Here is a 21,952-nt window from a genome sequence, read left to right as displayed (position 1 = left end):
GGACTTTGTGTTACTGAAGGTGTTCCTATTGAAGGGAGTCATTAGGTTCCGAAAGAGGGGCAAGCTAGGGCCCCGATATATATTTGAGCGTTCAGGATTTCGGCTCGAGTGGACATGGGAGCCGGAAGAGGAGATGCGAGATCACTATTCGGACGTATTCGCGTCAGTAGACTTCGAGGATGAAGGCTAGTTCAAGTGGGGGGGAGGAGGATTTGTAACACTTGTTCTAAGTATCATTTAAATTTTATTAAGCTTAGGGTTTTATACTAGGACTCGACGAGTTGGGAGCTCCAACTCGTTGAGTATAGTCATTTATGAGGACGATTTAAATCCTACTCGACGAGTCAGAAGGCTCTGACTCAACGAGTAGGCACTGTAAAGGAAAACCCTAATTTTTAGAGTTTGCACCCTATATAAAGGACTTAATCCGCCTCTTGTGGCCTCCCTTACCACTTCACTACCCAGAGAAGAGAACATAAGTCCTTCTTTGTTGTTACTTGTGCTTAAGAGGCTAATAGAGGGTTTTTGGTGCATTTTGTTGAATGTGTTTAAGGGTTAAGAAGCTTGGAACAGGAAGGAGATTGTAGATCCAACATATACAATGTTTGGGCACTCATTTAAAGGTAACAAGCTATCACCTTGATCATTCTAGCATTAGATCCTCTTTTTCTTGGGTTTTAGGCCATTTTTAGTATACTTGTGAAGCATTTCGGGTGTTGGGTAAGATCTGGGGTTGCAACTTCTAATTTGGACTCTTCTAAGTCCTTAGAGTTATAAAGTTACTAAATTTATCAAGCATTGACACTTTTATTTGGCTAAAACCCCTCCGTTAGCTTGGTTTTGGCACTTAAGAGCTTGCATGCACATAAAGTTTGCAACTTTACATGGAAACTATGCCTTAGGAGGCTAGATCTGCAATTTAGAGCTTTGAGGTAGCTTAAAAAGGTTCGAACACAAAAATGACTGACTGAACTCATCGAGTCCCTTAGCTAATTCGACGAGTCGGGTAGGGTTTACCCGTTTTTGATATCCCGAGTGAATTCTGTGAAGGATTGGAGTTTTCAGTCTGCATGGGTTTTCGGTCTTCTTGACATTGAGGAACTCGACGAGTTACACAGGTAACTTGACAAGTTGTTTGATGCACTTGACGAGTTGAGGTCAACACAGACTTTTGACATTGACTGTTGACCTTGACTTTTGACCAGGGTTGAATTTGAGGATATTTATGGTACTTCAGGTTTGTGACAAGTTAATCACATTATGATTATAGGCAGTTGAGTTGGAGCAACATGTGGGATTTTTCTGATCTTAGCCTGTCAGTTCAGCATTTACGAGATGTGAGTCTCCTCACCATACCAATGGGTCGAAGGCACCAAGGCCGGTCCATTTTGTGATATGTGGTAAATTTTTATGATTATAGAGATACATGGTATGATAGTTAGTTATGCTAAGTGTTATGCTAGCTATACATGTGATACTTGCAAGAAAGACCATGGGGGGGGGGGGGGGGGAGCCATGACACTTGGATGTAAGACCATGTGGGGGAGCCCATGACTTTCCAGCTAAATACCATGGGGGAGCCCATGACACTAAGGTGTAAGACCATGTGGGGGAGCCCATGGCATCCTGTAATAAGACCTTAGGAGGAGCCCACCGCATCCTTATATGTTTGTATGCATGGCTTATGTTATGTGGTATATGTAGCTTTGATAGCTAATATGATATGCGTTTATGTGGATTGAGTGTGGGGTATGCTCTGGGGAACTTACTAAGCATTAGCTTACAGTTTGTTGAATTGTTTCAGGTACATCTGAGCCCAAGGGCAAGGGCAAGGCTTGATGGCGCGACATGCACTCTCTCAGGTGTTTTTATGGGACACTATAATGATTTGAAATAAGATTGTTATTTTTATGAATATGAAAACAAATGTATTGAGATTTTATGGCTTGTGGTAAATGTTTTTGGCCATTTAAAAATCAAAAACTCCTTTTGAAAATTTGGGTTGTTACAAAGCAGCATTCGAGCATCAAGTAATCAGAATTAAGCATAACCTAATCAGGCCATCCTTTCACTAACCGATTAGCACTAGCATGTGATTCTACAAGCTCATAGAATAGGCATACAAAGGAATCTCTCCTATCATTCTATAATTCAAATACTGAGCATATCCTTAGCCCTAACTAGCATGCGGTTCAGTCACGCCCGAGAATATGTCCGAATCCCTCAAACTAAGGCTTTGATACCAACTTGTAATGTCCCAAAAATAAGACCCAAAAAATTCATTTTTCAATTAATAGAAACATTATCCCAACGCATCATCGTAAATCTCAAAAGGATCAAATGTATCATAACATCACAAGTTAGTAGAGTTATCATGAAAACGTGGAACTAAATCGTGTGTGCATTGCAATCACCCGGAAGTCTTCCCTTCTGCACCAGTAGTACCTGAAACATAAACTGAAAACTCTAAGCACAAATCTTAGTAAGTGTCCCCCAAATACCACATTGTAACGCCCGTAGATCCGGGTTAGTCAATTTAGAGATAATAGGAGTCGAAAACCACTTTTCAACAAAAGATTATTTGGAATAAATAATCTTAACCAAGTTGTAGAATATGTCTCAAGGATTCCGTACATATAAAGAACGCCGGAATCCGAGTTATAATAAAGAAGTTATGACCCGTTGAAGTTTCGCGACGGAACCGACACGATACCGGGAAGCGTAAATAGTGAATTTACGGTAGATCGACTTTTAGCCTTAGAGATCTAACCAAAAGTCGTAGAATACGTTAAATTGAGAAGATACAAAAAAAACATCCAAATCTGACTTCGTATGAGGAAGTTATGAATTTTCTAAGATTTGGCTTAGCAGTGCACAACCCGAAACTCGAATTTTAGATCGAGCGGTTTTTGGCCTACACGACCTAAATGATAATTGAAGATCTCATTAATAGGAACTCAACGGTAAAAAGATAGATGAAAATAGAGTCTGTATGTAGATGTTATGAATTTTATGTGGACATTTAACACTATAACCTCCTCATACTATTAAATTTAAGATCGGTCGAGAACTAGCCGACAGAGTCAAAATGAAAGTTATAGATCTTATTTTTACCTACATGTGAATATAAAGAACATAAAAAACGGAGCTTGTATGTGAAAGTTACGGATTTTAGAAGTCAGAAGTGTACTGTGTGAAAATGGGTGATGTGACACAATCTCTACCTTTGCTTTCTCCCCAAGTCTTGCCACTAGATGGTGACATGTGGCACCAAGTTCAGCCATTTTTCACCCTATAAATAGAACCTCTCCTACCCTCATTTTCTTTACACATTTCCCATTTTTTCTTCTCTTTACTCTCTATTTCCTCTCTAGAACCTCTCTCTAGCCCCGAAAAGCCTAGGGAACCTCCCTAGCACGAGGCGGAAGCCCCGGAGTGCTCGACGACTCCAAGAAGAAGAGCTTTTCAGCACAGGAACACTGCTCCAAGCAAAGCCCGGTTTTCTATAAACCCCCTGTAAGTGAGCTACGCCTACGCTATTTTTAATATAGCTTTTATTTAATTATAGTAACATTATTAGGAACTTATAATAAGTACTTGGGCTATTATTATGGGTTATATAAGTATTGTTTAACGCTTATATAATAGTAATAATAGCTAGACTATTAATTAGTCTCGGTGAATAATAAACTAAATTCTAGTGGTAATAATACTAGGTTTCGTCGAAGGAAATTATTTTTTTAGAAGCGAAGCGCTGTCTGAGTTCGGAATCACCACCTTTTCAGGTGAGTGAATGATCTCTTTCATCTTACACATAGATATGAAATATTTAATATAAATTACATGTTATGTGTGCATATTGTCTGAATACTTGTTGTCTATGCTGGGTGAAATATTTTTATACACGTTTTGAATGATTTAAATTGTATATGTATTTTATATCTACAAAACGTGTTGGGTAAAACATGGGTAGATGTAATAGTTGCTGTGTGACCAAATAAAATAATGAGAGGCCTTGATATAGATGTTATTGATGATCCAGTCATCTAGCGGAGTATAGATGACGACCACAGACTATTCTACACAGTCCAGTGGAACGCTACCAAGATCACAACCTATAGGTGTTTATTTGAACTGTGTACTCACCAGCAGTACTCCATCCCCCACATAGTTGCCTTATTTGACATGAATTGCTGAGGAACCCCCGAAGCATGTGTTGTCACCCCGATGGAAGTTCTTAGACTAGGTCCCTTGTGTTAGATGTTTTAGGGATGTAAAGTGAGGATAACGGGAACGGGTAATCGGGTTTGTTTGGTTTGATAAAGTTAATAAACTTATTTATTGTGGGTTGAAAACCCTATGTACTCACCAGGTTTCCCAACCTAACCCACTCAGTTCATTTATATCACATGTGTTGATATGAGGTCACATTACACTGAGAGATTAAGGAGATATAAATCACTAGTGATAATGAATGTAAGTTCTGTTTATGCTTATGTTTCTGTATTGGCGATGACATTCCAAATGTTTTAAAATGAATAAAAATACTTTTCTTCGGAAATGCTTTGATAACGTATTTATCATGTTTTACTAGGAATAAACTCCGCAACATTCTTATTAAAAGAGGTACTCTGATTTTTATAAAGCATAAACAAAATCGGTCTTTTATGGTCGTGAAAATGGGGATGTCACACACATACCACACATATCAATATATAATGGCCGCCGCTTGATGAGTGTAATGGCCCCCGCCCTAACTCGCATAATGGGCCCCGCCCACTGAGTATAAATGAGCATCGCCCTAACTCACATAACACTCCCCACTGAGTATAACGGGCCTCACCCTAACTCTCACAACGGGCCCCGCCAAACATACAACATATAAGTATAACAAGTAATGGCATACAGATTACCTATTAGGCCCCGCCCACTAAGCATACATACACATGCAAGAGTCATGCAGAAACCTAACACCCTAACATAATAAACCATGGGTCGGCATTTGTGCCTTCGACCCCCTAAACATAGTGAGGAAGACTCACCTCAGACCGTTGAATCTCATAAATAAATCTCTGGCTGCTGGCCTGCTAAAATCATCGTGCTATCAACATAAAATCACATCCAATTAATAATTGGATTCCGACTCACACTAAGAGTCCAAACTAGGGTAAAAGACCTTTTTACCCTTTTCCTAACTTGGCCCAAGGCCAAGGCCCAAACCAACTGTCTAAAAGGACCAAACTCCCAAAATGACCACCCAAGGCGCAAATATAGCTTATTTTCCAAATTAGGCCCAAATCTCTTTGTAGGCCTCTAACCAAACGAGACAAAACTAGAAATTTGATAGCCCAACAAAGCTCCAAACTCCTAAGGTCCACACATGGCCCAAAATCGAGACGCCTAAAATTGAAGCCCATCTGCTGAGTACGTTGGGCGTAATCATCCCATACGCTTAGCGTACACGCTCTGGGGCTAGTATGCGCAACGTACCAGCTTGTACCCCCAACGTACTCCCTAGTTGGCCACCCAAAGTCAAAAGCAATTAATCCATTCATCCCTACTCCATACTCTAAGATCTAGTCCCTAAAGATGATTTATCACGAAAAGTTGGTAACTTCATGTGCATACATGGCTTAATGGGGGCTCTAGAGCTCAAAAGAGCTTAACTAATGGTCTTAACACATGCATGAGTCCATATACACCATAAAGTTTGCATTTTAAGCTTAAAGGATCCCTAAAATGTCCAAATCTAAAAGGTTAAGCTTCTGAAACGGCCTTAGCTCAAAAGAACCAAAAGAAGATCTATACAATGAGTTAAGAAGTTATGGACTTTGTACCTCAAAAGTCAAGAAATGGAGTGTAACATCCCGAGTTCAGGAGTGCAAGTTTAGGGTGCAAAGTGTAAATATGGAAGTCCAATTCGGCGAGTCGATGGATAGACTCAGCGAGTCGAGTCGCGATTCTGGTCACACGCTAAGTGACCAACTCGACGAGTCGGAGGCTGGACTCGACGAGTTGGTACTGAAGAGAGAAAAACCCTAATCTTTGGGGTTGCACCCTATTTAAAGGACTTAATGTCCTCCCCTCAGTCCCCTTCGCCCCTTTTGAAGTCCAAAAACCCTAAATCCGTTTGTAAGAGCATTGGAGAGCATTTGGAGCCTTGATAAGTGCTTGGTGAAGAGATCTTTGAAGATTAAGAAGGTTGGAGCAAGGGGCTTTGCATAGATTTGGTTCATCCTTCAGTTGGAGCTTTCATTTGAGGTAATAATCGGTTGCTTAGGGTCCTTTGCATCTAGATCCTTTGTTGCTTGAGTTTTGTGGCATTTCTAGAGTTATTTCGGGTTTGGAGATTGGATCTAAGGTTGCTACCTTAGATCTGGACTTAAGATGGTCCAGAAGATCATAAAGTTCCTGTCTTTGAATTGTTGGTGAAGCCTTCTTGTCGCAAACCCTAGCCCAAGAATGTTTTATGCTTAGATCTCTTTGGATTCACGTAAAGTTTGTCACTTTATGTGATGAATGGGTTGTAGGAGAGTAGATCTATGGATTGGAGTCACTGCATGGCTTGAAAGCCACTGTATGGATTAAGAACTAGAGGTACTCGGCGAGTCACATGGGTGTACTCGGTGAGTTGGATGAAGAAAGGCAGGAACTCGATGAGTTGGAAGAATAACTCGGCAAGTCTGTTGAAGATTGCCTTGGACTCGGCGAGTCTGTTCTTGGACTCGGCGAGTCTAGTCGTGAAGTCCTAACCGTTTTGGTTGAGCTGTGAATCGGTGAGTCGAGGGACGACTCGGTGAGTTAAGCAGGAGGTGACTCAAAGTTCGTGGGACTCGACGAGTCTTGGGGCGACTCGGCAAGTTGGGTCGCGATATGGGAGTTTTCAGAGCATAGGGACTCGATGAGTCAGTGGGCTAACTCGGTGAGTAGAGTCAGTCGGGAAGTTTGACTTTGACTTTGACCAAGAGTTGACCAGTTGACTTCCAGGGGTAATTTGGTAATTATTGGTATTTATTGAGTTCAGTCTTTTGGTATTATCAGTGGTGGAGTTCGTGTAGGAGATTGGAGCAGCGTGATCTTATCTTTTCAGTCAGCAGTTGCGAGGTGAGTTATCCTCACTATATCGACAGGGTCTAAGGCACCAATGTCGGCCCTTTATCGGATTGTAATCTGGGTATTGTTGTTATGTTATTGCTCTGCTATGTTTGCATCTTGGTAGTTACGATGGTATATGTTAGAGACCTGGTTAAGGTCGGTATCCTGGTACGTAGGATGATGCTATATTAGTGACCGGTTAGGTCGGTATCCTGTTTAGAGTATGCTATGTATGTGATCTGCTAGATCGGTTGATTGATGATTAATTGTTATATGGTTATATGTTTATGTGCACATGGTTGGTTGACTGGGGTTGGGTTGAGGCGGGTCCTGCTTTATGCTGTAGGCCAACATACCCAGGGCAGACCGAATATTCTGAAGGACCAACGAGCTGTCCGGATAGGCTGTAGGCCCCACGAGGGCGAACCAGACGTGCCGAGGCTCGGAGAGTGGACTAGGTCGACTGAAGGCTCGGTGCGGGCGGACCAGTCATACTGTAGACTCAAAGAGTGGACCAGGTGGATTGAAGGCCCGGTGCGGGCGGACCAATCACACTGTAGACTCAATGTATATGGCTAGACTCGAAGGGTGGACCAGGTGGACTGAAGGCCCGGTGCGGCGAACTTGTCACACAGTAGACCCGAAGTGCATGGCTGTTATGTTCTGTTATGATATGTTATGTGTAGGGTATATATGGTTGGTATTTTGGGGGTATCTCAATAAGCTTTCGGGCTTACAATTGTGGTTTAAATGTTTTCAGGTACTTCAAGAGACCGTGGCAAGACGAAGGCGTGATCGTACCGCTCCTCATGTTCTTGTCTTATGATATGGTTATGGGAATACTTTGATAATAAATGTATTGAAAACCTTTTTGTAATAACTTAATGAAATTGGATGGTTTTTGAAAAGTTTAAATTGGCTTGCATTTTTATGGATGTTACATGGAGAAGCTAAATCTGGATCTCTAAGCTCTTCTCCAAAGGATGAGTCTTTAATCTTCTCATTCTACCACTTCAAGATGCACAAAACACACCAAAAATCTTTACAATAGCTGAAAAGCACCACACAAAGGCTAAAGGACAAAATTAGGGTTTTGAAGATATGGAGGCTAGGTAAAAATGACCAAATGAGGCTATCATATGGTTTATATAGGGTGCAAGCCCTAAAATTAGGGTTTGATACTTGCTCACGTATGCCATGCGTACTCCACGTACGCCCATCGTACATGGATGAGTTGCGCGACCATAATAGGCTAATACGCTAAGCATACCACTCAGTACGCCCCGCATACTAGCTCAAGGACCATTTTTGCAAACTTTTTAGAATAAAAATTTAATATGAAACTTATCAATTCAAGGGTCCATCAATCACCCACAAAAAGGAAGTACTAAGTCTATTCTAACGGTGAAGACTGAAGATGTGTAAACAACATAAAAGAAAGAGTTTTATGGGGAATTGCAAACTTTATACAAAGAATGTTAAAAACATCAAAAATGGGACCATATCTCTGGACGAGAAGAAATATAACAACAACGAAATTAGAAGTATTTACCTTGGATCAACATGTGTTTCATCTGATGGTGTTGGCTCATCCATGTTCCACTTTGATTGTGAGGTTTCTCTTCGTCGATTATCGAAGTATATAGGAATTAGGACAAACATGGTTTATAATATTTATTATACACAAACTTGACATTGGTAAATAATAGTCAATGTGGCTATGTGAAAATGGGTTATCAAGATAACATGAAAAACTGGCCAACTGATTGACATCGCAATCACATTATAAATGTAATAATATAATTATTAAAAAAAATCACTGACCCAAAATCAAAGATTTTCAATAAATTTAATGAATTTATTCCATTTTACAAATATAAAACTGGTGTATGCCACTTCCACTTTGATATTTTAGTTAGCCTGTGAATTATGGTATGGATTTGTTTTGTTGAATCAAAATTTTGATTGCATCAAAAGCGCCATTATTAAGCATCAGCGATTCATCGTCACCGTCTTTTTCCGTATTTTATTTTTTTTCTTCCCGGCCCCCCCTTTTTTTTTATCTGTTTCCGGCTACCATCATTGGGTTTACCGGATCCATAATCCTACAGCTGTCCTTTACAATTTAGAGGGTAAATCTTTGTTGCCGGTATCTAACGGGAAAACTAATTATAATTTTGCTGTGAGAAGTTGAAATATAACGCAATTGAATTGATCAACAAGATCCAAATCTTGATCGGGTCGATTTAGAGGTGTTGTCGAAGCAGGCATCGGAGAATGATTCGTATTTTAGTGTATGTGCAAGTTAGGGCGTGAAAGAATATGTCTGGAGGCGATCACAGTGATCACGCTATCCTGTTGCGGTCGAATTCGTCGTCTTCAGACAAAGATTTGGAAGGGCAGGTGTCATCTGGAAGAAGTACAAAAAGCATCAAAGATCTATGGAATAGACTGGATCGAGCGTTTTCCGGTCGACGTCTTAGTATCAAGCGGCGGTCACCTAGGGCACGACGGTCGGTTAGAGATCATATTTCCCCGAGAAGAGGCGGGGAAAATGGTGGTGGTGGTGTTGATGATGAGATTCTTGGAGACGGTGCTCCTCCTGAATGGGCATTACTGCTTATTGGATGTCTGCTTGGGCTTGCGACCGGTCTCTGTGTGGCCGGCTTTAATCGTGGGGTAATTTCCAACTATTTAGTTTTTAACTAGTTATGAAATTGTGTTTGATAGATACGATAAATATTGAAGTGCTGATAGGCAGCTGCTAACTCTAAGCTAGGAATAAAAAAAAATATTGGTTGATAGGTACATGTAATACATGGATGGGCTTGGGCTGGGACTCCAAACGAAGGTGCTGCTTGGCTGCGGTTACAGAGGCTGGCGGACACGTGGCATAGGATACTTCTGATACCAGTGACGGGAGGAGTGATTGTTGGGATGCTGCATGGTTTGCTTGAGATACTGGAGCAGATAAAAAAGCAGTCAAGTCCTGGAATAAACGGTTTGAATTTCCTATCTGGATTCTTTCCAATAGTGAAGGCTATCCAAGCGGCTGTAACCTTAGGGACGGGGTGTTCTTTGGGGCCTGAAGGCCCAAGTGTGGATATTGGAAAATCATGTGCCAATGGATGCTCTCTAATGATGGAAAGCAACAAGGAACGCAGGATAGCTCTTGTTGCAGCTGGTGCGGCTGCTGGCATAGCTGCAGGTTTCAATGCAGCGGTTGCGGGTTCTTTCTTTGCCATCGAGACTGTTTTAAGGCCTCTTCGCGCTGAAAACTCTCCTCCATTCACAACTGCAATGATCATCCTCGCCTCTGTCATCTCTTCCACGGTTTCAAATGCTGTGCTTGGAGAGAAGCAGGCCTTCACGGTGCCCACGTATGATTTGAAATCTGCTGCAGAGCTGCCTCTGTACTTGATTCTAGGCATGCTCTGTGGAGTGGTTAGTGTGCTGTTTACCCGTTTGGTGGCTTGGTTCAACAAGGCATTTGAATATATCCAAGAAAGGTTTGGGCTCCCGGCTATTGTGTCTCCGGCTTTAGGTGGTTTAGGAGCAGGGATAATAGCACTCAAGTATCCAGGAGTCCTTTACTGGGGCTTCACCAATGTTGATGAAATTTTACATACCGGGAAGATTGCTTCAGCCCCTGGAATATGGCTGCTAGCACAGTTGGCTGCAGCAAAAGTTGTGGCCACAGCTCTATGCAAAGGTTCAGGGCTTGTTGGTGGCTTGTATGCTCCAAGTTTGATGATAGGAGCAGCCGTGGGTGCTGTGTTTGGCGGCTCAGCAGGAGAATTGATCAATTCCGCCATTCCAGGGAACACTGCCATTGCCGAGCCACAGGCATATGCGCTGGTTCGTTTTCTTTTGCTTTCTTCTTTATGCTTAAGCTTAAAACTGATTGTGTTATGCATCAACTTATGTCACATAGGCTAGATAAGGGCAATATGGGAAATGCAAATCAATAAAGAGAATCTCATTAGTTCAACTTCAGGGGCAATTTAGGTATTTTATATTTTATTTAGTTTGTTAGGTCAGTTAGTATAAGAGTATGGGGAGTGAGGTATCAATCTTTTGGTGAAATCTGGAATTTATTCCTTGGGAGAGTAGCTATCTCGAATGAATCAGCTAACCTATCATTTGTTCTTGTAATCTTTTGGGTATATTTGTGGTTATCAATTAGCATTTGAAGCTGTTGGTTGCCTTTTTTATGTTATTGTTATAACCCAGTTCATAACAGATTGATTCTTGATAAATTGTCTAGGTTGGAATGGCTGCAACCTTGGCTTCAGTTTGTTCTGTGCCTTTGACTTCGGTTTTACTTCTCTTTGAGCTCACAAAGGATTATAGAATCTTGCTTCCGCTCATGGTAATATATGTCTTGATCAACTAACTATTGCTTTGCCTGAATCTCAACTGTTGTTATTACTTGTTAGTTGGTCGCTGTCATGCCTTTCTTCTTGTTTTACAGACATCATAAGTTCCTTCTAGATGCCCTAACATCTTTTTGTACTTTGTCAAACAAATAATACATGTCTCTCTCTGGTCTCTTCTTCAGTTTTTCATTCGAGTTATGTTATGGGTAGGTGGGTTGATTTTTATAATTTGAGTTCAGGGGGCTGTTGGGTTAGCAATATGGGTACCATCTGTGGCAAACCAGTCCAAGGAGGGTGAAAGAGGAGGAGGTTATGCCATGCTTTCACCAGTTGATAAATTTGAAAATTGGAGACAGACTGGTGAGTCGGATGATTTGGAACTTTGCATCATGGGGCCTGATGAGAACCATGAAGCGATCGATGAAGATATCATTCTTGAGGATTTAAAGGTTGGTTGGTTCTTAGTTATTTTATATTTATTTTCATCAAGTGAGTTCACTGAGCGAGTGGGTGGGGGGTGTGAATCAGGTTTCGCAGGCTATGTCGAGCAACTACCTGAAAGTCCAGTTATCCTCGACTATTAAAGAGGCTGTACAGTGCATGGACAATGGGCAACAGAGTTGTGTGCTGGTTGTAGACAGCAACAACCACCCTGAAGAAGAGCATTTAGAAGGGATTTTGACCTACGGGGACATCAAACGTGGCCTCATGAGGAACTATGATGAAGCTTCCGAGGGTGGCTCGTCAACTCCAGATGTATGTGTAATTAACAAAAATAAATATATATATATATATATATATAATAATAAATAATATGGTAATATGATTTTGCAGTTCAGCGAGTGTGCTGTTTCTGGTGTGTGTACGAGAGGGATAAGCTACCGTGGGAGAAAACGTGGACTGGTAACGTGTTATCCTGATACGGATTTGGCAATGGCTAAAAAGCTAATGGAGGCCAAAGAAATAAAGCAGTTGCCTGTGGTGCAGCAGCGTGCCTTTGCTTCTTTTGATCTTCAACAACACAGAAAGCCCCGGATTGTTGCTATTCTTTATTACCATTCTGTCTGGAACTGTCTCAGGTCCAATACTATACTCTCTCCTTTTTTACTTCTAAATTCCATCCTCTTTTAGCTACAGCCTGCGTAATTCTCTACTTTTCCAGAAAACTGAAAATGCGTTTGGGTTTTCATATTTTCCATTCTCCAAAATTACAAAGAACTTGGAATTTTTTTTCAAATGTTGTATTATTTCAAATAACAAAATTCATAGACCAAATGCTCATCCAAACATGTTTTCTACTTTTCTAAAAATAGAAAATGTAAACAACCAAACATGTTTTGGACATTTTCTATTGAAAACAGAAAACTCCACTCCATTTTCTGAAACACAACCAAACGCACCCGTAGTCTTTATAACATTGGATTTTATTTGGTGCACTCTAAGTTAAGTGTCTAATATGATAGTCGAGCGATTGACCTCCCATGTGGGCGGGTTGACTTAGGATGCGGTTCAACTTTATTTATTTACTAATTTATGATTGTTGAAGCAGAGAGGAGATAAATCGCAGGGGGCATGAGTATCTGCCAAGGTCAGAAGAAGACCATATTCATATTCAAGACAAGACTTCCAATGGCCATTAACTGTCTGCCTGCTAACACTGTGGATGAGCTTTTGAGTTGATACAGCAAAAAGAAAAAAAAAGAAAAAAAAAAAAGTTTTAATCATAATGGCACACTTTTCAGTTTTGAAGGTGGAGATGAGATTTCATATATCCCAAATACGTAGGATTAATCAAGATGTTATATTATACGTGTAATATACCAATATGATGATTTTTAACCCTAGTTGTAGTAGAGGCCTATCGGGAAAATTTGGAGAATAAAGTCTATTTTCTACTATTCTATTTGTTAAAGGTGTTTGTTTTAATTTGTCCCTTGATGGATACCATCATTCAACAGTCTTTTCAAAGAGTAATATAACACTACAAACTACAATTGCCGGGAGGGACTAAAAGAAATAACTATAGAGCATCTGGGATGCTATCAAGTATCAACCAGAAACATAAATCGAGTAACCATAAATCGGATATTTGCAAGAAAATCCTTTGTGCAGTTTTTCTAGTTTTACCCTTTTTGTAACTATTTCCTGGTTTTACCTTATATTTATCTTACAACTTCCTAAATTTATATATTTTATTTATTTATCTCTTTCACCGAAGATTTTTGGAGGCCACATCATATTTTTTAAGCCACATGGGAATGAACAAGTTATATAAGGGTAGATAGTTGTAATATGTTATTTTAATGCGTTTTTATTTTAGAAAAAAAAAGAATCAACCAATCAAAACCCGCCATCCACATTCTCTCTACTCTCTCTTCTCGTCGCACCCATAATGGCTCTTGGTAACGAGCCTCCTTATGCCTTGTTCATGAGGGTTTATTTATTTATTAATTTTTTTTAATTCAATAAAGGAAAATGAAGGAAAATACTGACAGAAAGAAAATGAGGTAAAGGAAAATTTTCCTTATTCCATGTTCTGGATTTCGAAGGAAATGAATTGAAAATTTCAAGTTTTTGTGTTCTCGAGTTCTTTTCCCTCCTAACTCGGGAACAATGTGTTGGTGAATTGTTTCACTAAGTATATTTAAGTGTAATGGATTGACTTGTTGACCAAAATTAATCTGGATGAATATTAAATAAGTAAAGAATGTGTGAAGTACACACTTGTTTAAGTTTTTCAAGATTTTAAGTAATGACTAAATTGATTTTGGAATTGGTTTGAAATTTGAACAAAAACAATTTCATAATAAGTGTGGGACCGAAACCGATTTCAAAATAAAGTTGGTCTCAGACCAATACTGAGTTCGTAATTCAAATGAGATGTGAATGCAATTGGATGCGAATGAGATTTCAGAATCCTGGATGTGAATGCACTTTCGCAACGATAGTATGATTTCTGGATGCAAATGCATTTTCGCAACGATAGTATGTTACTATTTAGTTGTGATGGATAACAACTAGTTGTAACACAATACTTTGGAACTATCGCATTGGGTTAAATCGCATCGGATAGCAAGTTACTGTTCAATTGCGATCGTTCACAACTCGTTGCAACGATGTACTACGGAACGATTATTACAATTGCATCGAAACGATCTCAGATGGACCCACATAGGATCGCATCGAAACAACTCATATCCCAATGATCGCAACAAAATTGTTTTTGTAACCATTAATCGCATGCATATGAATGAGTGTAGTCCGGTGCTTTACCCATCAGTTTAATGTTTTGTCCAATGGTTAAAATGATTGTTTTTTTTTGTTAGGCTTGACTTTTAATGTCAATTTTTTTTGGAACACACGTCAGTTATGCTATTATCAATTGGTTAAATGCCCGTTTTATATAGTTTTGAATGTTGGAAACTGTTTGCAACTCTTTTTGGCAAAGAAACATATAAAAAGCAAGTTTTGGTCAAACTTAGAAAAATAGATGGCACATTTCGTTGAATCACTCAACAGACAAAACAAAACTTCTAATTATCTTTCTTGTTCTCAAACTTCTAAGTATTATCTAATTGAGAATATGGGAGTACCACCCAAATACTTTTATTTGAAAGTGTCAATCACGATCTCAGAATTTACAAGTGCTTTAATGTAACACCCCAAAAATTATAAGGTAAAAATATCATTTTTAATTTAACCAGAAACACCAATTATCCTTTTTTTCCAATCATTCAAAAGTATTTCAGAATAAAAACAGTTATCAGAGTACAATCCTAAAATCATATAGTTGCAGAAACATGGGTGGATGTGCTGCGATCATCCCAGACCTTTCCTTTTCGAACCAGAAGTACTTGAAACCATAACAATAAAACTGTAAGCACAAAGCTTAGTGAGTTCCCCAAAATACCACATATCATACATATCATTGAGCCCAGGCCGCACATTGGGCCCAACCCATAATAATGGTCCTATCCCTTCCAAATCAATGGGCCCAACCCAACATACTCATGCAAGAGTCACTGAGACAGGTAACATCCTACATAACATATATTAGGCCTAGCCTTTCTTGATCCATAGGCCCAACTCATCATACAAATGGGCCTTGCCCAACATACCATGCAAGAGCCACAAAGACAACTAGCATAATAGATCCTAATGGGCCGATATTGGTTCCTTCGACCCACGTGTACATTGAGGAGACTCACCTAAATCCGAGATAACCGAAACACACGTTCTGTTGCTACTAGAATCCTCACACTAAACACAATCAAAATATCCCTAATCAATAATTAAGGTTATTTCCCAAAATCCAAGGTCCAAACCATATTATATCCTTCCAATAGGTAAAAGACCATTTTACCCCTCTCATAACTGATCCAACAGCCCATGACCCAAACTCCAAAGGAGATTTCATGTGTACGCCTCGCGTACTACCTTTTGATGCATATAGTACAACTCGCCATAGCCTAATGTGACAATCCGAAAAATTTTCCGTCACTATAACCTATTCCCGTTAGTAAAACCCGTTTGTATTTTAATTTTTCCGTTAAAATTTTGGATTAGATCATTTAAATTAAGACTTTTATTTTGACCTCATGAGTGTCCAAACCCATTAGAAACACATGAAAACGCCCCAAATTTTTATTTGGAAATTTTTTAATTATAACTACGTCGAGTTACGACAACTTAATCGGGTACGACCATGTAACGACCCAAAATTTAAGACAAAAAATTTAAGACCAAAAATTTCTTTTAATAGAACATTACTTTAAGCAAACTCATCATTCCAAAACATAATCAGAATATTCATTTTGAAAACACATGTTCATTATTAGAGTAAACATTCCTAGGCTGTCTAATCTATGGTGTGTGCCATGCGATCACCTCGAGCTCTTCCCTTTGCTACCGGAAGTACCTGAAACCAAAACTGAAAACCGTAAGCACGAAGCTTAGTGAGTTCCCTACCCTACCACATACCATGCATAATCACATACTGCACATACTGGGCCACACTCGCTATCTTGGGCCTCGCCCCTACCTCGGGCCTCGCCCGCTACAACGGCCCCGCCGCTCGAGGCCCCGCCTGGCTTTGAGCACCGCTCGGATACATATCTGTTTCACTTAGGCCTCGCCTGTCACAGGGCCTCGCCCGCCAAAAAGTAATAACACATAAACATATCACAACACATAAGCTAAACTCATACGACTGATCCTGCCCTAAGGCCTCGCTTATCCTGGGCATCGCCCTTGTCCTGCTACTGATGAGCCATGGAACCCCGTCTACGCTCCTACTGGTAGTGAGATACGAGCCCAGCCCACCCTCACTCCTTCCCTAACTTGGGCCTCGCCCCTGTTCTGCTACTAATGAGATATGGAACCCCATCCACACTCTGCTATTGGTGAGATACGGGACCTCGCCCACACTCACCTCCCTACCAGGCACATACATGTATCACACAGACAACAAGTATAAACTATCATATAAACAAATCCTTGGGCACCCGCCCGCTATTAATGGACCTCGTCCTGAATATCATACTAGCCTACTGTGCCTGGGTCTAACCCCCGGGTCTTCTACTCATAACTACATGGGTCGGCATTGTGGCCTTAGACCCATTCACACAAAGGGAAACTCACCTGCACTGGCTGAACTTGCTGATGATCTCACTAGCTGCTGCCCGAAAACTCATTGAACTCCTGCTCCCCTTGCTCCCCGAACTACCAATATCAATGCAACACTGAGTCTAACTGACCCCCGAAAGACAACCAAGTCAACCCTGGTCAAAGTCAAAGTCATGGTCGAGGTCAACCTCCCAGGTCAACCCTACTCGCCGAGTCAACCTACTGACTCGCCGAGTTCATATATTCATAATCCTTCCTTTCGCGTATCGACTCGCCGAGTCTACCGATTCCTGAGTCCTGACCTGTCCAACTCACCGAGTCTCCATCTGACTCACTGATTCGAGTCTCAACTCAAAGGGTTTGAGGTTTCGCAACCTGACTCGCCGAGTCCAAGAACAGACTCGTCGAGCACAAGGCAATCTTCATCTGACTCAACGAGTTGTTCATCCCACTCGTCGAGTTCATCCTCACCTTTGTGCTACTCTCCGAGTCCACTCAAAGGACTCGCCGAGTCCATTCAGATCTCCTTACATGCAGAGGACTTTTGAGTCATGCATGGACTCCAAACTGTAGATCTACCCTTCCCAAGCCTATTCCTCACATAAATTTGCAAACTTTACGTGTAGAGAAGGAGATCTAGGCAAAATACACCATAAACTAGGGTTTAAGGCAAAGAGGCTCCATAAACAACTTAAGGGTTGATACTTTATGCTTCTCAAGACCATAAAATGCTTAGATCTGAAGTAGCAACTTCAGATCTGGCTTCTAACTCAAATGAATAACATTATGGCTAAAAAGCCCCAACAACCATACATAGATCTAAGTGCAAAAGAGTCCAAGAACTAAATTATTACCTCCAAATGCTCATAAATATACTCAAAATCCTAGATCTACAGTCCTTTCTTGCACCTCCAAGTTCCTTCTTCCTTCTCCAAGCTTTAATGCACCCTTCAAGGCAACAAATGGCTCAAATAAAGGATATGGCGGCTAGGGTTTGGTGTTCTGGGTTAGAGAGACAGTAAAGGAACCCTAAGGAGGAGAATGAGGCGCTTAAATAGGCTCCAAGTCCCGAATTTAGGGTTTTCTTCGCACAGACCACACTCGCCGAGTCCCTTTGGCCGACTCGCCGAGTCGGTCACTTACTCCTCGACCCGGATCCCGCTCGGACTCGCCGAGTCCCTCCTTGGACTCGCCGAGTCTCCCTTTAAAATTAGGGTTTTCTTTCCTTTCTTGGCCTTCCAGACTTCGGGTGTTACAACTCTCCCCCACTTATACTAAACTTCGTCCTCGAAGTTTGCTATGATCCACCGCCTGCGATCTGCCTCCAATACCCCACCAATTAGTCTAACACCAGCTACCTAACTTTGCTGGCCTTCCGCTCACTCATTCAGATTGACATCAATCCTTACGGATAAAAATCCCCGGTCCATCCTGACCCTGAACATTCTGGAAACACAACTTACTCAACCGACAATCCTTCTGATACTCTCCGAGTACTGCAACATAGGGGTTCACCACTTCTTTCCTTGCACGATTTCCTTGCCTTCCCAAGGCAACGCTCCATAACCATCTATCCCCTGTGCCACTGTGAAGACCCTGTCTTCACCCAATCTATTACTCCCGCTACTCCCAGTACGGGTCATCATCGCCAGTATCCACTGGTCATTCTTTCTTTTATCATTTGGTGTCGAGCACCCCACGATCAACTAACTGAATTCCACCATACGCTGCATACTCGCACTGCTACTGACTGGAAATTTTGCTATTCCTTATCTGGCTTCTGGATGAACTGAGACCACCTTGGTCCCTACCAACCTATCAATATCTGGATTACCGGCTCCCACCGATTGTTGACCCAACACAACCACTAGTTGCTCCCAACGAAATTCGAAGAAACTTCAACCACCTATACTGCTCAATCTATTCTACCATGATGGCACTACAATTTCCTGGGATCCCCGATCCCTTATCTAGACAATAAGATCCCTACCAGGTCCCACATGTGCTGCTAAAACTCACGGGGCTCGCCCACGGGTCTCACTCGCCCCTATCCTTCTAGTCCCACTTGTCTAACCACTCTCGCACGGGCCTCGCCCACGGGTCTCACCCAACCATACTACTGAGAAACCCTGCTCTCAGGTCTCACCTATACTGTTATTCTCATATGGGCCTCGCCCGCGGGTCTCACCCAAATATATCCTACTATGGCCTCTCCCAAGGTCTTACCTCTCCAGGGTTGTACAAGCAAACTTATCATCATTCTCATCCATTACTCATTCCTGATCCCTATCTGAATGCTAGGAGATAAGGTCTCACCCCGACTCTGCCAACGAAGCTACTACGGAATGCTACGGCTTACCCGTAGTCCTACATCACCCTCTATCGCTGTCTGCTAGTGAATGCTACGGTTGCCCCGTAGTCGGACAACACTTTCCACCACTGATTGCTAGTGAATGCTACGGATGCCCCGTAGTCTTACAACACTTTCCACCACTAACTGCTAGTGAATGCTACGGCTGCCCCGTAGTCTTACAACACTTTCCACCACTGACTGCTAGTGAATGCTATGGCTGCCCCATAGTCTTACAACACTTTCCACCACTGATCGCTAGCGAAGAAAGCTAAGGCTCTCCCGCCGCTCTTCCATGTTCTACATGCTGTCTCTGTCACGATCTACTAACACGAAAGCATCTCATGCTATCTGACCTCAAGATCTTCGTTCCGACTCACACGAGTCCTACAGGCGATCCTTCAACCTGAATTCCCAACCACATACTAACCATCACCAATACATGCACTGGCTGAGGGGGAGTTTCTCAAACTCCTAACCCTGAACTCCTCAATCATCAAATGCTGAACTACCTCTTTTCCTTCTCAGAAATCGCGTACTCGTTCTGGATTTGCATGCTCTTGCCCTTGTACACTCGGAGGATTCTCCCCCTCTTCGATCCTGCTTACACCTCGCTGCTTAATGAATAGAAGTCCCAATCCTTGCTACCATTCCATAATCAATCTTCTGAGGAATCCCAAGCTTACCATAGCTAGGGATCTAACCTGTCCATTTCTAAAACTTATACGGATCTGAACTAGCGAGACATACCAAGTCCCTCCAAGGCATACTACAGTTACTGCACCCTAAGTAACCTTTTCCAACAGAACCCATCCCTTAACTACTATCCAAATATCCAAGGTATGCAGATGGCATATAACTCGATCACAATCATACCGCTCAAAAATAAAATACTCATACTGATAATGATGCGGAACCATAACAATATAATCATGCATAAATAAAAGAACTGAAAACAGAAGTCGTATACCTGCAACGTCCGGTGCTGCTCGTGTCCCCAAGGTAGCCATCTGAAAAGCCCTGCCTCCTACCGCAGGTGCCTCTGCACGACCCTGACGTCCGTCTGTGATCCTCAAGGTTGCAGGGGCAGGTGCCATCACCCGTCCTGCTGAAAACAAACTGGGGCACTGGGCCTTCTTGTGGCCCCACTGATTGTAGTGAAAACATATCAAGTCTGATCCCTGAGTGGTGGTACCAATACAATCCCTGCTAAAATGGCCAGTCCGACCGCACTTGAAGCAGCCAGACTCACCACTGCTACCACTCCTGCACGCGCCCCCGTGCACCCTGCCACACTTCCCGCACCGGCTGCGGTCCTGGTAATCCCTTGATCTCGAATCTGATCCCTTGGGCCTTTTGCCCGAACTCGCGGCTACCTGAACCTCATCTGGCTTCCTCTTCCGGATCTGCTACAAATCAATTTCCCTCTCCCTGGCCCGAGAAATCATATCTTCCAGCGTCTTACAACCGGACCTGCTCACGAACTCCCTGATGTCATCCCTCAGCATCTTGTGATATCGGGCCTTCTTCATTTCCTCATCCGTGACATACTGCGGAACAAGAAGGGCCCTCTCCCTGAACTTGGCAGTGATCTCCGCCACAGTCTCAGTGGTCTGCGTCAAATCCTGAAACTCCCGGGCCAACTGCTGCACCTCAATAATTGGCGAAAACTCCGCCCTGAACCTAGCTGAGAAATCGCTCCAAGTTATCGCGTCCAACGCGGAATCATTACCCAAAGCATGACCAATCTCTTCCCACTAATCCCTCGCTCTATCCTTCATAAGACAGGAAGCGAGTCTGACCTTGTCCTCCTCAGGATACCGGCTCGTACGGAACGCGTTGGCAACATCAGCCAACCATCTGCTGCTAGCGATGGGGTCCCTAGCCCCATGATAATCTGGTGCCCCGCACGCCCTGAACTCCCGAAATGTCAAGGTATGCGCTCCTATTAATGCCATCATCTCAGTACGGAAGGCTCCCAGCCTTTCATCCAAAATCTCCAATATACCCTCCTTGACCGTGCCAAAGATCACAGGAGTCTGAGCTAGAATACTGCGCGTAACCTCAACTGATATCAACTCTCTCATCCGCTCCTCGAGCTGCTCGGCCCCTGAACCCGAGCCCGATCCCTCTCCAACGCCTGATCCGCCCGCTGGTCTCTCTCGCAACATCACCATACTGAAACATATAAGATAACCACTATCAGAATACTCCTCACTGCTGCGAGACCAAACATACTCACTACTAGGTTCCCGGTCTTGTCTCGGCCTTTCCCGAATCGAGTACGGATCCTCTGCTTTCAGTAGTACGGGCCTATACTACCTTCCATATCTATCTGTACTTTCCTCAAGAACTGCTTCGACTCCACCAGGTCCCTTTTCTGCTACTACTGCTCCTAACACTACCTTATCCTAGGCTTACCCTAGGGAAACCTCTGACTCAACTCAAACTAGTCCTTAGCTGTTGAAGGTCTCCTTGTGATGCCAACTAGCCATCACCTGGA

The 21,952-nt window shown here is 42.2% G+C and overlaps 1 protein-coding gene across 1 annotated transcript; it reads left to right on the top strand.

The window, feature by feature from the left end:
- Positions 1-9,003: 9,003 nt before the first annotated feature.
- On the top strand, positions 9,004-13,372 carry CLC-F (chloride channel F). The gene is made up of 7 exons (XM_078996711.1): positions 9,004-9,774; positions 9,901-10,953; positions 11,363-11,467; positions 11,714-11,923; positions 12,003-12,230; positions 12,309-12,553; positions 13,024-13,372. The coding sequence occupies exons 1-7, from the start codon at positions 9,418-9,420 to the stop codon at positions 13,112-13,114; spliced, it is 2,289 nt and encodes a 762-aa protein (XP_078852837.1). The 5' UTR covers positions 9,004-9,417; the 3' UTR covers positions 13,115-13,372.
- Positions 13,373-21,952: the final 8,580 nt, after the last annotated feature.

This window comes from Lactuca saligna, chromosome 5 (genome assembly GCF_052625555.1).
Source record: "Lactuca saligna cultivar CGN05327 chromosome 5, ASM5262555v1, whole genome shotgun sequence".
NCBI classification, from domain to species: Eukaryota; Viridiplantae; Streptophyta; class Magnoliopsida; order Asterales; family Asteraceae; genus Lactuca; species Lactuca saligna.
Note: the sequence above shows the minus strand (reverse complement) of the source record. Positions and strands in the feature narration are given on the sequence as shown.

What these genes read in the sequence shown, in the direction of transcription:
- CLC-F (XM_078996711.1), top strand. Translation starts at nt 9,418, where the DNA reads ATGTCTGGAGGCGATCACAGTGATCACGCTATCCTGTTGCGGTCGAAT. An exon ending in AGCCACAGGCATATGCGCTG is followed by an intron (nt 10,954 to 11,362) that starts GTTCGTTTTCTT and finishes TAAATTGTCTAG; the next exon opens with GTTGGAATGGCTGCAACCTT. An exon ending in GTGGCTCGTCAACTCCAGAT is followed by an intron (nt 12,231 to 12,308) that starts GTATGTGTAATT and finishes ATGATTTTGCAG; the next exon opens with TTCAGCGAGTGTGCTGTTTC.